The sequence below is a fragment of the Aulonocara stuartgranti genome (genome assembly GCF_965226115.1).
Source record: "Aulonocara stuartgranti genome assembly, chromosome: 14".
Classification (NCBI taxonomy): domain Eukaryota; kingdom Metazoa; phylum Chordata; class Actinopteri; order Cichliformes; family Cichlidae; genus Aulonocara; species Aulonocara stuartgranti.
Window position 1 is genome coordinate 8,337,496 of NC_138950.1, and position 26,505 is coordinate 8,364,000.

Sequence of the window (26,505 nt, forward strand, 5' to 3'; positions counted from 1 at the left end):
GCTGACTTTGACATGTGACCCTGAAAACAAGAAATGTGTTCCCCGATCTTTATAAATGGATCACTAACACAAGCAGAGGAAAAGAATCACAGACAGGAGAAAAATCAGGGGAATAAAGACCTTCAATTATGACATCATCAGGCAGTTATTCTCTAATCAGGTCTTTTGCATGATTGTTAATTAGTAAGAAGTGTTTTTAAAAGTCCTCAGCTAAACTGGGAACTTAGTAGAATAGACTAAAGTAGACTAAAATGACACATTTCTGAATTGTGATTTAAATAGATTTAAGATCTAAGAGGAAAAACAGTCACCGATCATATTCATTTAGTCAATAATTAATCCAAGTTTGATGAACTAAAGGCTGGCTTATTCTCCATCTCACTTATTACTCTTGGGCTTCTTTGTTTATTACATATAGGAATTCATTGAAGATATATATATATAATAAGAAAGTAAATATGAATGCTAATTAGTACATCCTATAATTGGAACAACTGGGATAACTCAGAATAACTCAAATTTAGTTTGATATTTAAAATAGAGCTAATCCCTATAATAAACTTTAAACTTAAGCTACAAACAGTATTATATCGTAACTGACTATGACCCATACTCACAAAATCAGTAGAATTTGGATGCTTAGTACAGGAAACATAGTTCAAGTGTCTTCATGAGCCGCCACTTCTAGAACATAGTGATTTTTTGCTAGGGGTGACCTTAAGGAACACATTATCGCAGTGCCTACACTATCGGAATGAAAAGAATGAAAACAGGGCAAACACAGGGGGAAAGCAGAGGAAAGCTTACATGTTGGGAGACCTCCGAAATTAGGTGCGCTCGGTGTGCACTGAGAGCTTGTTTCCATCTGCAGACTCCAGCTGTGTTGGATCTTAAAGCAAACTTTTCTTCAGACGAGGGAAAAATGCAGAAGAAATGCGTTCGGTCCTGGAATGTAAATCCAAAAAGTGACTGCAGAATTGGCTCATGAATCACTTCGTGCTCGTCAATATATGTAACTGAAAGGATGATCAATTATTTACTCCTGTGCGGGCGCACAAATGTGCGGTGCAGTCTGACTTAACTCCCGTTTCCACATTCCTCCTCGGAGAGAGAGAGAGAGAGAGCGAGCGAGCGAGCGAGGGAGGGCTGGATGGGGGCGGGTCCATAAAACACTCTCAGGAGGCGACCATCAATCACACAAATCCCCACCCAGGGGCTGGACTCGCCGCTACTATCGCTCCTACAGGCTCCTGGTGCATTCACTGACCCTTTGAAAATGATGCACGTTCTCGTACTAAATCCTTCGGGATGCTCAAGATAACGAAAAGCTGTCAGTGACTTTCATGTTAAAATGTTTACCACATCTAGCTTTGCATTTGGTTAGGTAACCTCAAATTCAGGTAAATTAATTCAATATTGACTGACATTGTATGTCAGTATTTGCACTGGACATCCTTAAGGGAGAGTTTAAGGAGCATTGCACATGTATAACTGTTTGTGTGTGTATATATATATATATATATATATATATATATATATATATATATATATATATATATATATATATATATATATATATATATATATGTGTGTGTGTGTGTGTGTGTGTGTGTGTGTGTGTGTGTGTGTGTGTGTGTGTATTACACTCTTTTTCATAGAATTATGGTGTACATATTTTTTCGTAATACAATTTGCACTACTGCCTATAGTGTCAGTCTCACTATTATTGTTTTTTTTTAATCTAGCTGAATTCGGATATTTGTGATGCAGCTTTCATTTAAGACAAACCTGAGAGTTGGCTGCACCTTTCTAAAAACTCTACCTGGAAGTTTGTCTTTCTTTGAAAGTTTGTGTTAGATATTTCAAGCAAATCTTTTATTATTTTCCTTTGGTTTAAACTCCTTGGAGTTTTTACCCACTATCTTAATTGCATAAAACCAAGGAAGTGCCTAGTGCAGTTGAGCAAAAGTGAGTTATTCAACATTTTCAGATTAGTAACAATGTCTTGTGTTTGCTTTTTTCATTTATTCATTTCTGATTCGAGTTCATGCTTGAATTTTAAAGAGTGCAATATTGCCAGAAGCATTTAAATGCAGCTTTGCTCCCTTTGAATTGTGTGAAGGCAGCTAGATGGAGGAAGTTATTCAGCCTGTCGTTAACAGGCTATAATTCTTTACATTATTGTGTCATCCTTCATATGTGTTAACGTTAATGTGACACAGATATGACTGACGACACAAGAAACTGGAAATAATGAAGCCTCTTGGGCCTACTCTATTCTTTGTAAAAGTAAATATGACCATTTCATTCAGCGCTTGTCCCGCACTTGCAGTAATTTCGAGGACATAGCAGTCAATTAACAAAAACAAGTTTATTTAAATAGTTTAGCTAAAGCCTCTATAGTAGTTTAAAGGCACGGGAGAGTAAAATGGGTATATAAACTTTCAAAGCCTCTATTTTAATTCCGCATTATTGCCAATATTGAGCTCACACGATGGAACGTTGTATCGTTTCTAGTCAGGAATCCAGACGGACGTTTATTTCAAACGGACCACAACATCTTTCCCAAAGTTGACGTGGAAGTGTTTGTGTACAATGGCTGATACTAAAGTAGAAATTTCAGCTGACAGCTCGACTGCAGCACAAAATGCAAATGCGGCTTCACAGCCGAACAATCCTCTGTCGAGGAAGCTTAATAAGATATTAGAAACCAGACTTGACAACGACAAGGTAAGTCGGAAGACGTTAGCTTCTTGCTTTTTGGCTAACTAGCTGAATGTAGCAACGAAATAAGTCGTGTTTAAATCGGCCGTTCATTATTATTAGAATGATTTTTCGAAGTTAATCTTTCCAGGTGGCAGTTGATCATCTCTGACTCTATCAAAGCTCGGTAATAACATTGGTCAGATCTTTAGCTGTCCAAGACTTAGCTTTTTGCTGCATCCATTCACTCTTGTTATCCCACCACAAAGTGCTTGTTATTTAGCTCAAATAAAAGGAAACATACACTTCAAGTGTGAAAATGCAGGCCACAAAACTATTTCCACATTTTATGTTCATTTTGAGATATGTGGATTTGCCAGCTAAAGCAGCTGATAGCTTGGGACATTACAGTTGTCACAACACTGCAGCTGACAGTAATGGTTTTGTTGCTTTGTACTTCCAGGAGATGCTTGAGGCTCTGAAGGCGCTGTCGGTGTTCTTCACTGAAAACAGTTTACGCACCAGGAGAAATCTTCGCGGGGATATAGAGAGGCGAAGTCTGGCGATCAACGAGGAGTTTGCGCGAATATTTAAAGGAGTAAAAGAGGTGATATGGAGTTTATTATAATTGATGAGCTCTCAAGGCTGTGGGATCATAGCCAGAAAAATGTATAAAATATATATGCAGTAACTGAGGTGGGTTGGGAATTTCCACAATGAGCAAATAAATCTGTTAATTTTTAACTTTATTTTATAAAAACAGTAAATATTAGGACTTTTTATTTCTAAAGAAAACAGTATTTCAGGGAGTGAAATTAGAGAGAGTGATTTATTAAGACTTCTACTACTTCCAAACAATTTATCTGGGCATTCATAGTCTTTTAATACTAGATATTTTGTTCTGACGAAGAATGAGTCATTACTTTTATGTAGTTCTGTGTGCCAATGTCATTTCAAAACTAATTCATTAATGCTTTTAAAGTTGCTTCTGTGGAGAAAAATGCCATCATTCAATCATAGACATCTCTTCCCTTCATTCTAAGCCCTTACTAGCAGGCAATTACAGGTATGTTCATACTTCAAATGCACCAAAAGTAATTTATAGTTAGTTTTTGTTCTCGTACTAAGGAAGCACTGATCCAGTTTTTTCCATTTCTGATACAAGGCTATGGTAGTGCTGAGAAATTAAAAATGCACTGTGACTTAAAAAAATATAACAATGATGATAGTAGTAATAATAATAATAATAATAATAATAACCTTGGTTAGACTGAGAGGCTGAGTGCATTAATAAGGTCTTAGAAGCAGGGATAAGCAGGGATCTGTCCATGTAGAGCTTTATATCTTAATAACAGAATTTTAAAGTGGATTCTAAATATCTCTGGAAGCCAGTAAAGGGATCCAAGAATAGGTGTAATATGTGACCACCTCCTACATTTTGTTAGCAGCCTTGCTCCTTGTGTTGTGCCCCAGTTGGAGACGAGTTAATGAGGACCAAGAGATGCACGTGAAAAGTGCATTAGAATAATCAAGGCAGAAGAAAATTAAAGTTAAAGATGATTGAATGACAGTGAAGGATTGATTTTCACAATATTGTGTTACCAGCATCAGGATGAAGGAAGTTTGAAATGTAAAAACACTGCAAGAGCACAGACAACAAATAAAAGCTCACAAAACATGCAACAGAACACACAGACACAATGAGGATGATTTAGAGGAGACAATAACGTGAGAGAACAGCTGCAGTAAACAGCTAACAGCAAATATACATCTACAGTATTATATGACTTATTATTTATTGCCTTTCCTGTTTTTCTCTCTCACAACACTGACAGATCCCCTGCTTATTTTAGGCGTGTCTCAGTAGAGTCTGTTGCATCTTTCAGTTTCTGTCACTTCAGTAGCTTTATGATGTTGTCTTTACTTCATGTTATTATCTCCCTTAAATAACTTCTGTTGCAGTTAAGGGAGCTTTGGTTTTATTCAATTTTTTATTATTTATAAGATTTTTTTTTTTTTACTTTTGTTTTTCTTCAGTTGTATATTTTGTGTGCTTTTTCAGCATTTATTCAATTAACGGATGTTTTTACCAGTGGGTTTGACCTCTCAGGGCACAAATACAATACGCTGAGAAGGTACAGTACAATACTGATACCGTGGTATCAAAATCAAGTACTGATCCACTACAGTTGTTGTTTCAATAAACTGCATTACTTATTCTGAGGAGAGAAGAGAACTGGGAATCATTTCATCTTTTGTTTAAAGCAACAGCATATCCTACTGTAGAATAAATGTAAATGTTAAATGTAGAATGTAAATACTTTCAAGAATATAACTTTACAGAGTTGGTATTTGCTGGTAAATGATGAACTGGTAGAAGGAAAAAATGCATTCATGTTATTTTGTAAATTTAGTTGCACAAGTCTCATTTAGGGTAAGTTTAAAGTCGTCACTGCATGTGGCCAAATGGCCATTCATGGTCATCCTGGTTTCTCCGTTCCCTGCTCTTAGTCACACTATGGGTGCATCACCTCACATACACACACAACATGCTGAGTGGAGCTAAGAAAATACAGATGCGGTAAACATAACAAGATTAGGAGTGAGCGTGCCTTGAGGGCAGCCATTCCCCAACTTCAGACCACTGTGGCCCACTTTGATATGTGAAAACTGTCCATGCAGTCAAACTTGTAGTCACATCTCTGAATATCACACAAATTTAATTTAATTATTTGCATGACTTTTGGAGCCAATCCTGAAGAATTTTATTTTATAGTCCCATACAATGATTGGACCAAAAGGACTATAATCTGATTTACCCTTTATCCTATAGAAGTAAGTCAGGTAACATTTGAAAAGGCTCAGCTTTCAAAATTGTGTGTTTCAATCTGTTTAAAGTTATCAAATTGCGTAAGGAAAAAAAATAATTTCAGTTGACTAATTTTTTTATTTTTTATTTTTTTTAATGAGTTGATTGTAACTGATGGGCGCAACTACCATACCTTCACACCCCATCAATAGGCCCTAGCACATACTTGGGGAATTTCTGTATTAGGGAAAGCATGCTGGATGTTGTCAGTTATGTCAACTCATTTGACCACAGTTAACGGTTAAAGCTTTTGCAAACATACAGAGAAAAGCTTTTAGCATCACAGATGTGAAAAGGCTCCAAACTTCTCACCTTTTGATGTGAGCTTCCTCCCTGCTATGTTGGCTCTCCCATTAGAAACTGGTGCACTGCAGCTGATTTGTGGTGCTGTAAACTAAGAACTGAATTAAATGCATTGGCCTTTTAAATCAGCTGTTGTCACAACACCAGATCAAGCATTTTGAGTAAGGATCAGGCTGCTATCCAATCCAAATATCACATTAGTACATTCCTTAATCGAAAGCTGATATCCAAGATCTGTCCTACAGATACTTTATCTCTCTTTATGCAACTCACTAGATCTTGTGCGAAAAGACTAGTTATTGGGCGAGTCACTGATCTAGAGTTCAGAGCCCAGATGACTTGCAGAAATCTAGTGCTCCATCTAATAAAATAAAAATATGCTTACAATTTGGATATTTCTTTATCCAAAACACAAAAATGTGTGGTCTGGACTCTGGACCAGCTTTAGAAATATTCTCACGGCACACTGTAGTACTACTTGTGTTTGGTTTTTGAATGTGATCAGAGGTGCATCAGTGCTGGTGTAACTGATTTCACATGATCTGTAGGAGCTTGAAAGTGTTCACGAGGATGTCCAGGCGATGAGCACATGTTGTGAAGAAATGACCAATAGATTAAAGGTACGTTAATCAGCTCCATATGTTTCAAAATTCTCCCGTAAGTTTAAAAAACATGACCTAGTTTATTCTTATTGGCTTGATGGCGTGTATCAAAAATATGACTAAAGTGATTATAGAGTTTATTTTGGGAATATAGTTATTGTAAACTGTCTTTTAAACATAATCCCTCTTCTACAGGCTGCAAAAGAGCAAACACAGGACCTCATAGTGAAAACCAACAAGCTGCAAGGAGAAAAGTGAGTAAATTTGGATGTGTGTGGAGATCAGTTTGTAACTTGATGTATATTTATGTTTTTAAAAAAGGATACAGGTGAAGAATCAATTGTGAATTGTCCTTAAGAATAAACAAAAGGAAATAGACAGTTCAGTTGGATGCCTATAATTTGTACTTAATGGCTGACTGACAATCTTAATATCTTTTATCACATTAATGGATGGAATAACTTGCGTATACTTAAGTGCACTGATGCACTTAAGTAAAGTTCTGCAGCAGGAAAAAGATTGGTTGACTTTGAAAGTTATTGAACTTTATTTTTATTTTTTACTTTATTGTTATTTGAAAGTTTATTGGACCCAGTTTGTTTGGAAAAATAGATCATGCAGTATAGGATAGCACTTTCTTGTTTTCCCATATTTGCCTCGTACTGTTAGCTGCCAAAGAGGACTTCTCCATTTAACTGGAACATGTTTTAAAAAATGCAAGTGTAGTAGTAATACTATTCTGATTGTTTACAATATAAGATGGTCAGCAAAAGAGGAGCAGACCATAAAAGGCCATAAAAATAAAACTAATACAGAATCCTACAAATTCAGGCCAGTTATGCTTATTACTTATTTAACACTTACTTTAAATGACTAAAGTAAAAGTTAAAATATCTCTTAATTCAGCTGACTTTACACATAAATGCTTTATAAATCTTTAACACCTCTATACCACCTCTGCAAAAACCAATGTTCTCATTTATTCATTGACACACACCATTGGGGGCAATGAGAATCAAATCTGGACAACTACCATCTGTCTTCCAGCTGTCCTACTTACTCCAGTGTTACAGTTTCGATATCCACAAGTATGTGGGGCTCAGCTTAGTCTTGAGTTGCTTGGTGATTTATACTGCAGTGAATACTACTGCAAGTCATCAAGGTGGGCTCCAGTAGTGGCGTGTGAACAGGTGCAATCCCAGTTTTAGATACAAAGGAAGTACAAGGTTATCACTGAAAGTTGTCTGACCATCACTCATTTAGGTGATAGTGTTACACGTGAACATGAACTGTACTTCTGCATCAGATCTACATTGTAACTTGCACCATAGCCGGAACCCTATTTTAACCCTACGCTGTAACCTTCTGCGACATGCATCTTTCCGAGAAAGATGTCGGGTCGAAAACATAGCAAAGCGACTTGTATGGTGCAGAAGTTTGCGGTGTAGTTATGAAAGGAGTTTCTGGTTACTGTGTAAGTTGGGATAAATATTTCCCACAGAAGTCAAAATCAAGCTTAAATTGTGTGCTTTAGTAAGTCAGCTTTTTAAAGTTCTGGCTGCACTTAAAAACCTTACTGCACAAGACAGTAAGGTGATTTGATGTTACTGATACCTATGATATGTTACTGCATTTTTAACTGTACTTTGAATATAACTGTAAAATAATTAACAGTTAAGATTCAGAAGAACAAGACAATATTAATAATCCTTACAGTCTTCTCTACATGTAAATGTAAGTCTCAAAATCAAGGGTTTGTGGGGGTTTTCCTGTGCACTCTCAGATCTAATTGAAGCCAGACTCTTACTGGAGAGCAGCCGTCAGTACATTCCTGCGTGGGTGTGTGTACATTAAGATTTGCTGACAGCACATATTAACGTCTATCAGATATGCAGATCCAGTACAGCTCATGATACCGAGTCAAACTGTAGACACGCAGTGTATATTGGGTACTCTCTTACAGCTCTTGGAATACTGATGGATATTTTTTGGTTGAAAGCCTTCCAATAATTTTTTATCTAGGTTTCATTAATCTGAATTTGGCCACAAGAGTGCTGGCAGCAATGCAAAAATAAAATGTCCCCCCCTCCCAACATCCTGTTGGCTGATGGCTGACAATTCGGGTGGGGTTCATTAACATTTGTGCCAGATGTGACCTCCGCGCTCAGTGACCTTGCCAGTTGACATGGAGGCAGGGGTAGAGATAATGTAGATTCCTGGTAAAAGACATTGCTGACAGCTGTGATGTACTGCGGCAATTCCATGCTCCACTGGCACAGCTTCAGGACCTCCTAGACAAAAAGGTGACATGGGAGCAGTGGCAGCAAGATTGAAGAGGAAGGAGATGAGTTCCGAGACTGAGAGCAATGAAAGACACCGGTGGGGATAAAGCCAACAGTGAGCGTGTGCAGGCAATTTTTTTTTAAAAACAATGTGTCGCTTTGTGCAGTGGGTCCTGTTGAAGGTGAACAGTCAGAGGTTTTACAAGAATGCCCTTCTGAGTGGCCTCTTGCCTTGTCTTCTTCTTTGCGTAGCAGTCCCGTGGGACCTGCTGTCTGTCTGTGTGACATTTTCATTTGCAGAACCGCAATGCCCCCACAACGAGATTGGACAGTTTGTGAACGCTGGGCTATGACCTTGTCTTTAGCAATTTTGTCCCAGAAGAGTTGCCAAGGGAAGTGTGCAGTCAGGCTGTCTTTCTTCACCCACCCACCACTCAGCTCACTGCACCACCCCACTCCAGTCTTCTTGGTCCGATCTATTTCAGGTCACACAACCCTCTGCAGTCCTGAGACACTTCTTCTTTTTTTTTTATGTTTTGTCCTGTTGACACTTATTATAGCAGTGCTGCATTTGCCGCACAATCCCCCATGTTTTGCTTACAGGGCAGCTCTACTGAGAGAGTGTAATCGTTTTCAAAGGCCTGCAGATGCTCCAAAATTGTATTTACTTGGCCGAGGAGGCCTATCCTCTACTGTTTGCCGTCTTATCTGCCGGTGGCACTGTGTCATTTGTCAACACTAATGAAATGGAAGGCAACAGCAGATCACTTACAGTGTGCAGAAGCAAAGGTGGGAGCATAGAGCTCCTTTGTTTCGAGCTGGTTCTGTTCAAAGATGCTGTCAGCAAGAGCACATTAGGTTGATATGTTGTGTGCTGTTCCGTAATGAAATGTAATGTTACCCACCTGTACTGCTTTGTGTGATCATTGGGTTAGTGTGACATGTCATGGTGTTGAACAAGTTTAGACGTCTCACAAACAGATGTTTCCGTGTAACCGCATGAGCCAGAGCTGAAGGGCATGAACTGTTGGAGCTGTTTACTGAGATGCTCGTAGTTGGCTGCCTACATGGCTAAGATTTACCTGCATTTCCGTTGTGGCAGAAACTCATTTGCCGCATTAATTCCGTGAGCATGTGATGAATGATCAAATATGGATCCCTGAGAATAAATGTTCTCAGTACAACGTCGGGGCAGGTCATTAATAAATACAAGAGTGCTGAAACCCCTTAGAGAACAATTTGGGACATCAATAACAACCCGTGTAAAATGACACTTGAGCGTTATTAAGACTCAGCTTGCTGCTAATGAGGACATGGCTGTGAGTATGCCTTTATGCTTTCTGATGTAACTGCATGCTCTCTCTGATCGCTGGCACATGGCTAACAGCTTTGGGAGTGCCAAATTTCTCTGCAATTCTTTGAAATGGCCCCTGATAGATGCTAATGCATAATCGACCTACATGCTTCTGAACTCGTGTGAGACTATTGGACATTTGCTTATTAAGGAGAGGTGTTGCACTAGTTCTTTTCTTTTTTTTATGCATATGCTTATCAGTCATTTTTCAATTTAAGCAATATTGCAATTCTTTTTAAACAAGTCACCTTACATAAGAGCAAATGGAATTGGTAAACGGTGCTCTGCAATCAGGCTGTCAGTTTTTATAAACTTGGTGCCAAGCTCATAGCGCTTGGCACTGTGAGGTAATTAAGAAGGTACTGACAAGGCTGTTTATGAGCTTGAGCAGTGTTATATTGCTTAAACAATTTTCATGCTTGAAGAGACTAAATCAATTGGCCTTATTGGGAAATCTGAGCACACACAGAGACACCAGCAAAGACACAGGCTGTGACTTGTTTTGATCTCGTCACATGACCCAGCTCTAATTCAATTTTGCACGTGTTGGATATTGTTAAGATCAAAGGTAAAATATTGACTTAATTTTCCTTTGAACCACTAACCCATAGTCTCTTGTCATACTTACAGTGTGCTGTTTCCGATTCACTCAAGTACTGTGCCTCTCTCTGGTATTCAGTAATTGCAGTCTTGCGAAGAATGTGTCATGTTCTGACAGCACTGTAGAAAATGATCCTCCTGCTCCACTGTTCCTTTGCTCTTGTTTGGTGTGTAAGAGAGCTCCCACAATCCCCCTCTTTTCACCTTGTACAGCCTCTTTGTTGTGATTTACATCCTGGAGGAACGGGTCTGTCACTCCTGGCTCGGATGTGAGGGGGCATTTCTTATCTTCTAAAGGTGAATCTGATGATGCGGGAGCAAAGTTTTTTTTTTTGTGCTGCTGCTAACATGTCTGTCAAGTTTGGCGTTTCCACACGGCGAAGACGAATTAAGGATGCGAAACAACGGGGTACGAGTTAGGATGAACCGCATTATGTCGTATTTTATTTAGAATGGGAAGTTGAGTAAATAATAAGTAGTGGTTCACCCATAATAACTGAAAATAAACACGTAAGCTTCATTGTTCCCTTTCAGAAATTGCTAATGATTTTTCTTTTTGTTGTTGTTGTACATCCGTGCGTTTGTCTTTTTATTCCCTCTCTTCCATTGTGAAGATAATAACTCAAGTACCTTAAATGATAGAAATTCCATGTTTATACCACAGTATCTGACTGTAGAACAGATGATCCAATTAGATTTTTGTCAAAGCCTGCTGCATAAATTTGCATATTAGTGATAAAATCGTTTTTCTTCAGACAGCCATTGCTCCTCACCCTAAACGAGTTTACAGATTTTGAATTAACAGTGAGTGTGTTTGTGTGAGGACCAGCATGTTCACATGGAAATGGTTTCTCTCTGTTTAGTTAATGACCTTGTTAGCATAGCTTGTTATTTTGATGCGATATCAGTGTTTGAGTGTCTCTTGTTTTAATTTGTTATCTCGCAGTAATGTGATGTTTTTTTTCACTTACTCCTGCCAATTTTCATTCCATTTCTCTCCCTTTGCCTTTGGAGTTCAGTGCATTCTCTTCTCGCAGGTACTTCTTATGCAAAACATATAAGTTTGTCCTTTTACTTTACCTAAATATTGTACTGTTAGGTGTTTCTAACAGGCTAAAGAGCTGTTTTGGACAATCCACTAGTGAAAACCTGAAACACAAAAGGCCAGTTTATGTAGGGGGTGCTCTGCTTTATCGCTGAAAAAGTAAAAAAAAAACTAAACTTTTTACAGTCACCACTTACAATTTTGATGTCGACAGGTAGCTGTAATGAAGCCAGCTTTTAAAGTATGCAATCCAAGCGTGCCGTTGGATCTGTTGTGTGCTGCAGCAAAATGTCAATAAAGATTTTGCTTGAGGTCCTACAGTGTGTTTGAGCCTTGGCAAGTTCTACAGAGAAATACTGAATTACTAGTTTCTGTAACAGTTTTACAACCCTTTACTTTCAGCCGGCTGAGCACTAGTAATGGCCATGTGAGACACAACTGTCAGATAATGTTGGGTTCTTCTGTTCTACCCAAATAACCCAGTTATTTACTGATCTTTCTGCACTTTTGCCAAAGAGAGAGACTATAGAGGAGTTGGCTCACACGGGGATGAAGGGAGGACACGTTGCTGTTCCGCTATCCCGTGACAGAGTTCCCCATTTGAACAGGGTGGTTTCCATGGTCACTACTGTGTTAAGACACTTATTGTCACACTGATAGCCATCGCTCTGCAGTCATTGGTGACAAAACCTGGTCGGTATCTGGCTCTGTGCTTTCTTTGTGTCTCTTCTCTTACTCTGATATTCAAGCTGCTTCACATGATGCCTGTGTCCCACCCTGCTTTTACTCTGTTTTCTCTGTTTGTGTGTGTGTGTGTGTGTGTGTGTGAAGAGTGTGATTGCCATCTGCTGCAGGATTTTGATCATTGCACCCTGTTGACAGCTTGCCCCCTTCTTTGTTAAATGAAGGCATATAAGGTAGTTTTTCACACCTTTTTATTTGTGCAGTAAGGAAACACAAGGGGCCGTAACAAAATGCTGTGATAACACTCTTTGATGAAAGACTGAAGAAAACAATTTTTTTTTTCTATGACAAAAATCCACAAGGGTTTTATAGAAAGACATAAAACATCATGATGATAAGCAAATACCCTGCTGAACAGAAACTAAAATAGAAGTGCATCATAAGGATAAGAAAAGGTTTTATTACAGTGCAGCTGTGACAAGTCAAGGAAATGAACAACATTTATCTCTTTCCATTCAGTCAGCGTCTGGAGGTGAGGGCTCAGGTTGCTCAGGCATTCCTCACCAAGTTCCAGCTATCTAATGAGGAGATGGCCACACTGCGAGGGTCTCGAGATGGACCCATTACTGAGGTAAATCTCTACTGTCATGAACAATGAATTAGAAGAAGTGACAAATCTTATGTTTTGCAGGGGAAGGATTAGGAGACTATATTTTATCTTTAATTTTTTTGACTTGTCTTCGGTGATCATCTTTCTACTCGAGGCTATACTACCTGCATACTCCATGAAATCTATAGTAAGATGTGAACAGTACTACAATTTCTTAGCAAGTAAATGTTCAATGCTATATTTTCCATCCCTTTATACATTATATCAAGAACTGAATGCAAATACAAAAAGAAAACTGCTTTATTGATCAAATGCACTTTATGTTTTTTACTGAGTACCCAGAATATCAGATTGTTTTTGCAGTTCTGCTAGCATTATTGCTCAGATTACATAATTTGTGTGTTGTTTATTTTGCCAGAATTTCTTCAAAGCTCTCAACCGAGTGAAGCACATCCATGAAGATGTGAAAATCCTCCTGCGAACTAACCAGCAAACTGCAGGGTAAGATCCACATTTCACTGTGTAACTGCCTTTGCCTCCACTTTCACTGAAATAAAAGAATGTCACTTACAGTAATTTAATCTTTGTTATATTCATCTCTATTAAATTTAATAATTTAAGTGGAAGAATTACCAGTAAAGTGTATTCACATCACTGTTATGCTTCTGACATTATGCAGCAAGTCTCGAGTGTTTAATGTGTGGTCTTGGCTTGCATGCTTCTTCTAGGTTAGAGATCATGGAGCAGATGGCAGTGTTACAGGAGACCTCATATGAGCAGCTCTACCGCTGGGCTCAAAGTGAGTGCAGAGTAGAAATACATAAAAGGCATGTGCATGTTCTGAAAAGACAAAGAAAAGTATGATTTTTTTATTGCTTTTGATCATGATGTGTTCTTTTTGGTTTCGCATTTAAACAGAAAACTTTGCTCTTTCAAGTGTGAGTAACTGCGTGTATTGGATACATTTAAGGATACATGTGACTCATATCCTGTCTGTCTTTGCAAAAGAATGCCAGACTACAATATTTTCCGCAGCTTAGCCATGTGTTTTGTCACTGATGTCAAATGGATTGGAAATAAACTGTTTAGGTCACAGTAACTTCATTTGTGTCTTCATGAAATTACAAAATGTAGAGCGTCGGCTAAATTATGAGCTGCTCTACGCACGCTTGTTTTGCTGTGGTTTAGACCTGCCAAAAGCCTGAAATACAGAGATTTGTCAAGTAATAGTTTGTTAACTGTGAAGTGACACTAGGTTAGAACGTTGTTTGGTCGTTTTTGAATTATGTATTTTGGGGAAACCTCTTTTTTGTCAGTTGTTTAAGACTGAGAAACAAATTTTACTTGCAGATACAATTGCAGATTTATCTGTGTTTCCAGCTTGAGTTGAGATTGACAACAGTGGATTGTGTGTTTTGCCACAATCTGGAAGCTTGGCTGTGTGCTTGTACTGTGTGAAACACAAGCAGAGTCACCAAATTCAGGGGAAAGAAGAAGAAGAAGAAGAAGAAGGAAAATAGAAAATTTGTTTTCTTCTTCTTCTTTGATTTGCTGTCCCCAGCAGGGTCGCCATGATCCACAACATTTAGCAACAAGGAGTAGAGCATAACTCTCAAGACTTCTGTTGTTAAAATCATCAGATTATGCTCCAGTGGAAGTATTTCTTGTTTTATTTTGTTTCTTTCACCATAGATGAATGCAGGGGACTGACCCAGGAGACGTGTGATATCAGCCCCGTCTTAACTCAAGCCATGGAAGCCTTACAGGACCGACCTGTTCTTTACAAGTAACATATAATCACACACATTAACAGAAGCATGTCTCTGTGTTTGTCTTTCTCTTTGTGTCAGCATGTCTTAAAGTCCTGAACCACAGGATCATATTGTGGCTAAAACATTATTTTGGATTTCATAGTAATAATAGTAAGATAGGCCACAAAATACATCTACAAACTTTCACTACAAATCCATGTTAACTTCAAAATTATGTAGGGTTTTTTTTCACAGTGACTATATTGCACTGTGTTATTGTCTTCTTCTGGCAGTCAGTGGTGAATAGTGAGAACTAAGGGCATTGTTGTTACTGTGGTCTTGGAAAGAGAAGCAAAAAGCGTCTAAGTTATAAAATGACGGCCTGGCACAACCGAATGTTGCCCTCGTGCAGCCTGTAGGACAGGAGAGGGGAGGTCTGCTAAAAGGGAAAAAACAATCCCTCTTATTATAAAAATAGTCTCAAAATAAATAGTCTTAAATATATGTCTGCAAATTTCTGAAAAATCCTCTATAAGTAGTATAAATTCAAAGGTTGTATTTTGAATTTCCAAATCTACATCACTCATAGTTTTTATAAGGAGTATTAAAAAAAAAAAGGAAATCACTTTCCTTTGCACTCAGTTTTCCTCTCCAAAGTTCATTGTGTGTGTTTTTTAAAGTCAACACAAACAGTATAATGTACTGTGTAAGCAGTCTTTCTTTCTTTCATTGCTGATTGTTATCTGCATCATTCCCCCTGCAGTCTACAGAAATCAGTGTAACATCTTTACCATTTTCTTTCTTATAAGCCAAAGAGAAATAGTCATTAGTCTTGTTTTTTTGTTGTTGTTTTGTTTTGTACAATTACAAATGTTTCCAATTCAGTTCAATTTTATTTATATAAAGCCAAATCATACTAAGAGTTGCTACAAGGCACTTGTAAGGTAAAGACCCTATGATAATACAGAGAAAACCCCCTATAAGCAAGCCCTTGGCCACAGCGGGAAGGAAAAACTTCTATTTAACAGCAGAAGCAGGGAGGGAATCTGAAAAGTAGAGAGGGACTTTTGATTGTAATGGGGGATTTATTCTTCTGTGTCAAATCTATGCTGTTAGTAAGTGTTAACCACAAAACTCTTTCTAACGAAGACATATCCTACACCTTAACCCGATGTGCCCTGCCTGGAAATGCAACTACACGTTCCACTGAGGTAGCCCACAACTATTGCGAATGACCTATTAAGTACTGTCTGTGTATTTCTTGGAACTTTTTTGCTCCAGTTATTGAATTTATCAGTGAGAGAATAACAATCATTCAATATAAGGAGTTATAGTCAAAGCCTCAACATAAGTAGAGGCTAAGACAGAGATTTCAGCATATTTGTGGAGGGAGATTGCTGAATGCCAGACTGTGCAAAGAAATATCAAAGCTACAAACTCAAGGGGCAAATATGTTTGCCTCTGCGGAAAAAAACCCCAACACAGAGCGGAGATCCAGGAGGGAAAAAAGTCCCGACCTTCTCTTTGTTTGTATTGTGGCTGACACCAGATTCAAAACACTGGGACGTGACCACGAAGTAATTAACACATAAAACTCCACGCAAAAGCACAAATGCTTTTAACAGTGTTGCCACTTATGTAGGTTATGTTGTAGGCTCTACAAAGATTGACCGCATTAGTCTAAATCCACAGTAAGTCTGTAAATACAACTTGGACACGCATAAATATTGATGCTTTGACTGAAGCAACAGAATGAATGCAGAGGTAATGCTCTGTGTGCTCAAAATTAGCCAAATGCATTCAAATGTATAAAGGTGTGCTACGGGTCAAACATTTTCTAATTGATAAAATTTTCATCGCGTATCAGGCTAATTCATTTTGGTCACTGTCTCGCACAGTTGTGTTATTGAAGCAAATCCACTCAAACCAAGGCTAGGACTTGACACGTTAATTCCAAATTAAACGTGTTAAATTGAAAAGGCTAAGGAACAAAAAAAAATTAATTGCCCAGTGTTTTGGACCATGTGAGTCAATAACATTGAAACATGTTACTCACAGAAAGAGGAAAAGCTTAAGGGCTGAATCAACATGTGTTTTAAACCAGTGAATATCAGTATCTGCAAATAATTTATACCTTCTAGTACAGGAGAAGGTCATTCGTCCTGACAGAGAACAAATATTTGCTCATAGATTTTCCGAGGCATACCGTGAGATTAACAAGACAAGTGAAAGTTTCACACGTTTTTTTTCTTTTTTGCTTTGTTTGTTTTTGTGGCAGACCTCTCCCGTCTGTCCCGCTTTCTCGGAAATGCACCTGTCTCTGCACCCACAAAGTTTCCAAGGTCAAGCTCTGGCTGTGGATGTTGAGGCTTAGAGAGAAGATATGAGAATTTTTGGAATCTTAAGTCAGCGCTATCTTCTGTTTAGTCTGTCACAGAGCCTGACACTGCATGGTCTTCAGAATAACCTTAAACTCTTTCGTTCTGGAAAAGCTCCCTTCATGGGCAGGGATAGCTCAGTAGGTAGAGTGGGTGCCCCATGATCGGAAGGTCGGGGGTTCGATTCCCCTTAACAGCTACCCTGAGGTACCCCTGAGCAAGGTACCGTCCCTACACACTGCTCCCCGGGCGCCCAATGGCTGCCCACTGCTTCACTGAGTGAATGGGTTAAATGCAGAGAGCAATTTCCCCACGGGGCTCAATAAAGTACAATAATGTACACACTTTCTTCTTCTTCATTGTTGACCTTACCGGCTGACCACACTGCAGCCTGCACAACAGTACAGCTGCTTGTTTCACATTACATTTGGTTGTTAATTATTGCTTTGTTTCCTTTTGTTTTGTAAGGTACACTCTGGATGAGTTTGGCACTGCACGCAGGTGTGCCGTTGTTCGAGGTTTTATCGACGCCCTCACCCGTGGTGGGCCAGGAGGAACTCCCCGGCCTATAGAGATGCATTCACATGACCCTTTGAGGTACAACTCCCCTCACACTGTAATTTTACTTTAGGTTCTCAAACTGCATTTAAGAGCTGAATACTGCTTTTTCCTATCTTAAAAAAAGAGCTTATTTTCTTATAAGTATGATCATTTTTAAGTTATCAGGTCTGTGGTAGGTCTTTTATAGTTTAGGGAGTCTTCCCTTTAAGTCAGGAATATCTAAGTCTGCACATCTCAAAAGACACATGGCTGTTTGTCTTTAATTCTTTGATGTTGTTGCATAAATAATAGATCAATTTTTAAAAAATCAGAAGAAAAATTGCAGAATCTTGAACAACTATTACTTATGAAAATTCAGTTTTTGATGATATGATAAGGATAGCTTCTCTAATAAATTGTTCAGTAGAACTTTAATAAACAGACACATACAAGCCTCACACTGTATATCAAGAAATGCTCTACAGTTCTTCAGAAGCACAATCATGCCTTTAAAATATTTAGGCTATAAATATTCTAGAGCATAAATCAATCACAGTTTGTTCCTTACTTCTTCGAATTTGGACTCTTAAAACCCAATTCAGGAAGATATTAAATGTCTATTGAATAACAGGATCTGAGTGTACCCGTGTTTCCTGTTGTACCACACACTCCATCTTCCCCCTTCCTCCTCTGCCCAGGAGCCAAATGGGAGATTTTCTCAGAACACCAGCCATGTTTGGAACACAAAATCACCTCCACTTTATAGGAAGCACCAACAGTTCTGAGAACATCAAGTTCTTTCTCACCTCCTTATGTCCTCGATCACACATTCGCAGTCACACAAACATACACTATAATAATTTAAGCTTAGCTTTCCTGTTTTTTACCATTATGTAACACTAAAATTCACGCTGTGTGTTTTTTGGCTGAGGGGAGTGAAACGCGATGGCCCACTGTTGTAGCTGTGACCACAGTATGGAAAGATTAGCCTTGGCTCGGTCCATTGTTGACATGCTGTTTTGTCACCCTTTCAGGTATGTTGGGGATATGCTGGCCTGGCTGCACCAAGCCACTGCCTCAGAGAAAGAGCATCTGGAAGCTCTGCTGAAACAAGTCACTCTGCAAGGTAATGACAAATTATACAATGCACAGTTAAATTCCCATCATCCAGTTCAGGTTTCTGTCCTAAGGCTAATATGGTTGTATGATGCCATTTAAATATAATTCAATATAAATAAGTCATATAAATCGTCTATTCACTAACTATGTTGTAGTTAAGGAATGATGTATTTTTTCTCAGTTGTATATTTATGAATCCAGTGATTACATATACAGTGATCTCAAATGCTAATGTATTTTTTTATGTCTTTGGGCCTTTTGCTTGCATTAGGCGTGGAGGATAACATGCAGGAAGTGGTTGGACACATTACAGAAGGAGTCTGCAGGCCGCTAAAAGTGAGAAATTACATCAAACTACTGGACGGCTGTTTGTGCATCACTATTTGACTGATTTACTCACTGTTAATGTTCCTCAGGTTCGGATAGAACAAGTCATAGTAGCAGAGCCAGGCGCTGTCCTTCTTTACAAGCTGTCCAACTTGCTCAAGTTCTACCACCACACCATCAGGTATTTAAAGTTTTGGTCCAAATAACTCAGCAGCAACCGCAGAGCTACAATGAAAGGTTGATTAATCAGCAACAAAAACCTGAAAAACATCAATTTCAATAATGAAATAATCAATGAACTCATTGTATAGAACAAAGAATTCTGTGGCTTTTTCGACTGGTTTTTGCAAACTGTGGAGTTAGTCTCTTTTCTATTTTATTTTCTATTAGTCATTACAGTAACTTTCAGGTTTCACGCCTTTGGTTGGACAAAAGATGCTACTTTAAGCTTTTAAAGTGTGAGATTTCAGGTTTTTTTCTGCTCAAGAATGGCAAACAAAAGGTAATTGATCATGCAAACATACACTGATTGTGGCTGTCTGTTTATCTCTCTATTTGGTCTTTGTCCAGCTCAATCATTGGAACCAGTGTGGCCTCCTTGCTCATCACTATTGAGGAAATGCACTCACTCAGCAAAAAGATGTTCTTCAACAGTCTAAGCCTTCATGCAAGCAGACTCATGGACAAGGTAGCATAATCCACAGTATTGTTTTTCTTCACACATTTGTGGGGAAGTGGCGGTTTAAAAAAAATCACTAGTGCAGACATAATAATAGAGAATACAACACTTGTAGTGTAATTTAGAAAAGGTGTCACCATATTGTCTGTCCAGCAGAGAGCACTCTGTCTTAGTTATGTACCATATGCTCTTGTGTTACACATTTACTATACAAGCAAAAGGTCCCTGGTTCAATCCCATGAGGACACAAAGAGCGTTCCTTTGAGGTAGCTTTTCTAGTAACAGATCTTCGTCAAAAGTTGTAAACTAGTTTGTAAAATACTGTGTTAGAGAGTTTCTAAATAGTCATCACTTTTCTTTTTGTTATAGCTTCAGTTTACTATTTGTCTATGATTATAAGAAATGTCTGGTGAAATGTCAGTATTTATTTCTTTTTTTGTCCCCTAAAAAAGATCATCGGTCTCAAAAAGCCAGTATCGGTTAGCCTCTTTACGACATCTTAACTAAAGAAAGAGATAAAAGTTCACAATGTTCTTTCATAAAAATGCTTAAATGACAGTGTAGTGAAGTTTAGTATTGCACCATGTGGACACACTTTGTATATTTCAGCTCTACATCTAAACCCTCAAACACAACAAGGCTATTTCTGAACCACTTATGCTTGTAAACAATTTCGGCCTGCTGGCCGCATCATCAAAATGGCGCTAGCTGCCAAGAAACACCAGACTTGTCACCATTTAGTCAAATTGCCATCCAAATATACCTCAGCACGAGCAGTAGCTCTTCCACATTACATGCTGGCTGTGTCCCGATCGATAGCAGTTACAAGAATTATTGCTGTAGCTTGCTGTTAATCAAATTGAAGGCCCTCAGGGTTTTGGTGTCAATTCCACCTAATGCCAGGAACACAGCTTTCTCATAATTTGCTCTATTAGTTGGACAAAGGTGGCCATGCTCAGTTCTACATTGTGTGTCCAGAGGCCAATAAAATCAAAACCCTCTTCATTAAAAAAAACAGCTCAACCGACTGAGGATCAGTGTGATAGCAGGTTGTAGCATTGTGTGCAGTGTAGTTGGTTGACAACTTGCCTGTGTGGAGGATATATCCTGCACACAACTAACCATTGCGATTGCCATTTTGGTTGTTTTTCTACTTCGCTTACATCTTGTCTTATGGCGCCGTCTGCCTGAGCAGGTGGAGCTACCACCTGCAGACCTGGGACCTACAGCCTCCCTCACTCAGACCCTCACCCTTCTCAGGGAGGTGTTGGCCTCCCACGACTCCTCAGTAGTTCCTCTGGATGCTCGTCAGGCTGACTTTGCTCAGGTAAATACATGTTTTTGGATTTAAAAAAATGTATTCCCTAAACTAACCTCCCTTTATTGTTGTCTATTGTAATATTTGTTTCCATCTATTAATTTAGAAAAGGTGCTATTTAACTCAGTGATTAAGGCTTTGTCTTACTTTTTCTCTCCCAGGTTCTTTCTTGCATATTGGACCCCCTCCTACAGTTGTGTACTGTGTCAGCCAGTAACCTTGGCACAGCTGACATGGCTACATATATGGTCAACTCACTGTATGTCATGAAGACCACATTGGCCCTCTTTGAATTTACAGACAAGAGGCTTGAGATGCTCGAGTTCCAGGTCTGTTCCAGTTGTAAACATACATAAATAATTAGTGAATTAGACATTCTTTTTCTCATTTTACGTAGCTGTATTTGATGAATAAGTAAACACCGTGACTCTAATAACAATGATTAAGAACCATATGCCGGTATGGAACAAGACTTATTGAATCACAAGTCTCTGTTATTCCACATTACTGCATCTGTATTGTTCATTATTAATAGCTGATAATTATTCCCATCCTTTTCATTACAATCCGCAGAGGCCAAATCTTTCACTAAAGAGATCTAATTTGCTGTCTCATAAAAGGGTGTGCATCGTGCATTGTTGTTCACGCTCCAATAGTCCATCTACCCCTTTTATTTTTAGCACTTTTTTTGTGTAATTGAACACCACAAGAGCTCCAGTAGAAGCTTCATTATCAACAGCACAGTGATTCTCTATTAATCACAAGTACCATTTATTCACAATGCACGCTTGGACTTGATTTTGAAGCCACTCTCTCCCACATTTTTCAGATCGAGGCTCACCTGGACACTCTGATCAACGAGCAGGCATCCTACGTGCTGACCAGAGCCGGACTAAGTTATATCTACAACTGTGTCCAGCAGCACAGTGCTGAACAGGTCTCACACAGAGCACTTAAACACATGTTCACATGTGCTCACTTATGAGTTTATAGAACTGGATTTTTTTTCTGTCATTTCTCTTGTTAGACACGCTAATGGTCCTCCTTTTTTTTTCTCTTTTTTTTTTAACAGTCTACAGACTCCCGCAGTATTGTTTGCACTACCGCTTTGAGACACATTTACAGGCTTTACTATTGCTATGGTTACATGACCAGTTTCTTTGTTAGGGCATAATAGCATGTCCATCAGATTTTTCAGATGAAGGCAACAGAGAAGGGCAGATATTATCAGCTTGTATTTAAAAATGGGTTCTCCAGTAGTGTCCTGTGCAGATAGGAGCTGATGAGCCTTCCACCCTCTTTATGACACATTTTGCCACTGGACTGACTAAGACCCATAGTTGTGGTTTAGCATGCAAGCTTTGACTCTGGGTCATGTCAGGACATACCACACCCTGCTGCTGCAGTTCAACACAGAGGTCAATCATAAACTGTGATCTTCTGCAGACTATTTCTCTGCCCGGGTGGCCTGTCTTGTTTTTTTTTTTGTTTGTTTTTTTTGTGGTTGTCTTTTTAAAAAGATTAAATCACGCCTTTTGCACTTGATTCCAGCCCAACTGTTTAACTCCTTAATACTTTGTGTTGTGCTGTATTTTGGGTTTTTTTTATGATGCATTAAATTTCAGAAACAACAAAACAAAACTATGATTTTAAATGAGGCTTTTCACAGAGCTTGTTGCTAGCAGATGACTTTGTAGGTTCATAGTATGTCTGTTAATGTATCCATATCCCTATAAAACGACTCTTTTGCTTTGAACCTTGCACTGCTTTCTATTTGCTGGTTTTAATGTTGGCAATTTAGGCGCTTAAGCTTGACTTAATGTTACCATTCTGGATAATCAGTGGCAGCTAATTGCCTCAAAGGTATCTGCTGTTGTGTGCACACAGTCAGGCATTTATTTACTCAGTGTAGTTAACGTCAGGATTTAGGAAGGGCATTTCTCTTTTTCACAAATCGAGGCGTGCATTTCTGATTTCAGTAATTTTGCAAAGATGAACTACACTGACGAGTATTTTCCTAATTCTGTGTCTTATAGGTCAATTAGAGGTTGGGTACTGATTTAAAATAGTGTCTTTGTAAATTTCAGATTGTAAATCATCTAAACCACATATAATTAAATCAGGAATAGCTCCATTTTATCATGATATAGCACTTAGATCATATCGTCTAGCCCTAATGTAAATCATCTTTCCAGCCAGCTCTCTAGGGGTCAGCTCAGCCATGCACAATTACGATTACCTTTTTGTAAGCATTTTAAGTTTTGGCCAGAAGAGCAGGTTATAGCTGCTGCTCAAGACAGCATAGACGGTACACAAAGAAACCTTTTTGGCACTGCATGCAGACATGAATAAATGGAGACCCTCCACTGCCTTACCTTTGTTCAGTTCTTTACATCGTTGCTGCTCGAGCGCTGTAACCTGAAGGTGGATTCTGAACTGACAGTTGCTTTTCTTTTCTTAGGGTGCTCTGTCCCTCCTCCCCGGCATGGACAGCTCTTCTGTGAAGGCGGCAATGGTGAGTTATGCTAAATGTGTTAATAAAGCTAAGGCCCATGCAGATACCTGATTCATGATGCCTGCTGTTACCCTTCGCATGCAAACAGGTCCAGTTTGATCGGTACTTGTCGTCCCCTGACACGCTTGTGATGCCGCAGCTCAACTTCCTGCTAAGTGCAGCCATCAAGTGAGTTTCTGTCCCTAATGTTGATAGGTGTTTCTCTGTTCACACAGAGAACAGCATACATGCAATATTCAGGCCTCAAATTAAATGTTTACCCAAATCACCTGGTGTAATAACAGAGTGGAGAGCGTTGTTCTGACTGAATAAAAATAGAACCGGTGCATCGACCTAATTATGTTCAACATTCATCACTTACTCAGATGTAATATGATCATTACTGCATTCTAAACAAAACACTCGAATAAATTTACAGAGAGTTTGGATACTAAATTGCTGAAGCCACCAACACATCAAGAGCACGGTGGGCAGGACTGGCTGTATTTGTCTTACTGATCAGAAAAAGCACATGCTTTTAGCTCAATGCAGCTGCTACATTGGAGGGCTCTTTCTATGAGTTACGTTTACTGGAAAGTGCAGCAGGCTTGAGGAGCACTCTGTACCTCAGGTTAATGTTCTCTATTAATGGACATGGAGGACTGATGGGCAGGACGCCATTAATTAGCTTCTGGTCCATTTCTCACCCTCGCTCGTTCCCTGAAATCATCCCTCCTCTTTGTCTTTCTCCCGCTCTCCCCGCTATCGCTCACGTCCGCTCCTCTGCTCACCTAAACACATATAAACAGCCGCCTGCACTCTGAAAAATGCTCCTGGAGCCCACAAATAATGGGAATGTGATTTTAGACTCCTGTCGCTTCACTTTTTGTTTTTCTTTCTTAGTGCACTTGGTTTGGAGTGTGTGGTCTTACACTCAGCACTGTGCCACCTCGTTCTCTGCGGGCCAATTAAAAATATGGATTCTCAAGAGCGTGAGTGGGATACAACCAAGGTGCTCCCACTGTGTCCCCGAGTCCTCTCACCAGGCTCTTCAGCCCAGTTGTTCTATCCTCTCTTTCTATTGCACTGCAAATAAAATGGTCACCTAATGTTTCTTGGACAACACTGAAGCAAATCCTGTCTGTAGAGAAAGAAGTCGCAACTAAAATAAAATGTAGTAATGTTCCTTTTATGTTATTGTCCAATTATAATTAGTTCCTCAAAATATATGAAGATAATGTCTTTCACAGTATCGTAAACACCAACATACTAACAAATAGAACAAAATGGCTTTATTATAATACAAGCACAGTTGTCAGAAATTGTTGCCAATTGTTGTTTTGTTTTGTTTGTTTTTTAAGTTGGCTACATTTTAGAGCTTTAGAACTTTAGATGAATAGTGGCGCCAGATCTTAATTGCATAATTATGACGTCTGTAAAATTGGGACAGAAATCGGAGAAAGAGATTAAAAGTCCCTCATGTGAGCGGTATTTTCTTTGCCAAGTCAGTATGTGTTGTTGTGGCAGTCACCTGATTCTTGTGCCTTAATGCTGTAACGTGCGTCCATAGATGGCAGTGTGCACCACACACTGTTGTTCTTTGTTTTGGTACAGTAGTGGCAGCACACATTGGTCACATGAAAAGACACATCTCATTCAAGGCTGACTTTATTCAGCTCTTGATCAGTGATTAATTGCAACATGCCTTCACTTGCCCGATTAAGAAAAGCTTAAAAAGCCAATTTGATACTGCAACATTGACGGTTTGGTTTTCACGAGTTGTATTTGTTTGTGCAGGGAGCAGATTTTCCGCCAGTCGACAGAATTGGTTTGCCGAGCCTACGGGGAGGTTTACACAGCTCTGACCAGCCCAGCTAATGCCTACAACGACCCAGAAAACCTGGTGCCCAGATCCCCTCAGCAGGTTCAGACCTTGCTGTCATGAGAGACACTTTTGTGCCACTTTGTTGATCTCAAATACACCGGGCGAAGCACAGGCCCAGCAAAGGTCAACCCGCAGGGTATTTAAAGAGCCGTGTAAGTTGTATAGTGTAATAACATCAAAGTATATAAAAGTAGGAGTAAAGGTGGGGTACTTTCTGGGAAATGTGGGGTGTGGTCACTGACCTCAGAGAGAGACAGGACCTGTATATAGAGAGCATTATATGTATATGCTGTATGATGTTTTCACTTTCACTGGGGCTTTCTATCTGTTTTCACCCTGTGTGCTCTTTGGGTTCTATAAGTGTATCTATAAAGTATCTGTACTGAAAATATTGAACATTATATTAAACAAAATAAAAAATAATTTAACAGACTTGTCCAATTTGTTTCTTCACTATACTGACAGGGAAAAACTAAACAGCATTGCAAGGGGGAACCTCAGAAACTCCAACAAAGGCCATGTTTATTTCAATCGCAGGTGTGTGAAGTTGTGGGTTTAACACAGAATTTATTTTTTATAGGTGCAGTTGGCTTCCATGCAGTCCTTAATATGAGTTCAGTGAGACTGAATGTAGTTGCTGACCCAACATTTGATCTTGTCATCTTCTTCACACACCCAGAGCAATAATTTGTCTATACATTTACATATAAAACTGGACTGACTTTCAGCCCAAGGTGCAGTATAACTTCACCTCATTTGTAGGCATACACCTCTAAATTAAAGTTACACTATATGGGCAAACGTATTAGGTCACACATCATTGAATTTAATAATGCTTTGGGATTGTTTTTTCTGGAGTTGTCTTGGGTCTTTTAGCTCCAAGGAAATCTTACTGAGACATTTTGGACAATTCTATGCTTTCAATTTTGTGAACAGTTTGGGGAAGGCCCTTTTGTGTTCCA

At 39.0% G+C, this 26,505-nt stretch overlaps 2 protein-coding genes across 2 annotated transcripts in view; one reads left to right on the forward strand and one right to left on the reverse strand.

Annotated features, from left to right (window-relative positions):
- LOC309687511 (LHFPL tetraspan subfamily member 6 protein) overlaps nucleotides 1-1,140 on the reverse strand; it is a 46,705-nt gene extending 45,565 nt beyond the window's left edge. Inside the window, exon 1 of the mRNA XM_082502538.1 lies at nucleotides 808-1,140. The gene's annotated coding sequence lies outside the window, so the exon portion shown is untranslated. The remainder of the gene's footprint in view (nucleotides 1-807) is intronic.
- Nucleotides 1,141-2,130: 990 nt separating this feature from the next.
- Nucleotides 2,131-25,973, forward strand: cog6 (component of oligomeric golgi complex 6). The gene is made up of 19 exons (XM_082502755.1): nucleotides 2,131-2,730; nucleotides 3,167-3,310; nucleotides 6,424-6,495; nucleotides 6,673-6,731; nucleotides 12,962-13,073; nucleotides 13,471-13,553; nucleotides 13,781-13,851; nucleotides 14,745-14,838; nucleotides 17,650-17,778; nucleotides 18,756-18,847; nucleotides 19,112-19,176; nucleotides 19,257-19,348; nucleotides 19,738-19,855; nucleotides 21,042-21,173; nucleotides 21,326-21,493; nucleotides 21,994-22,101; nucleotides 23,626-23,679; nucleotides 23,768-23,847; nucleotides 25,456-25,973. The coding sequence occupies exons 1-19, from the start codon at nucleotides 2,596-2,598 to the stop codon at nucleotides 25,601-25,603; spliced, it is 1,956 nt and encodes a 651-aa protein (XP_082358881.1). The 5' UTR covers nucleotides 2,131-2,595; the 3' UTR covers nucleotides 25,604-25,973.
- The last annotated feature ends 532 nt before the right edge of the window (nucleotides 25,974-26,505 follow it).

Excerpts from the sequence above, each read along its gene's own strand:
- cog6 (XM_082502755.1), top strand. The coding sequence starts at position 2,596 with ATGGCTGATACTAAAGTAGAAATTTCAGCTGACAGCTCGACTGCAGCA. Across the intron at positions 3,311-6,423 it reads TATTTAAAGGAGTAAAAGAG|GAGCTTGAAAGTGTTCACGA; the intron begins GTGATATGGAGT and ends CATGATCTGTAG. Across the intron at positions 13,554-13,780 it reads ACTAACCAGCAAACTGCAGG|GTTAGAGATCATGGAGCAGA; the intron begins GTAAGATCCACA and ends TGCTTCTTCTAG.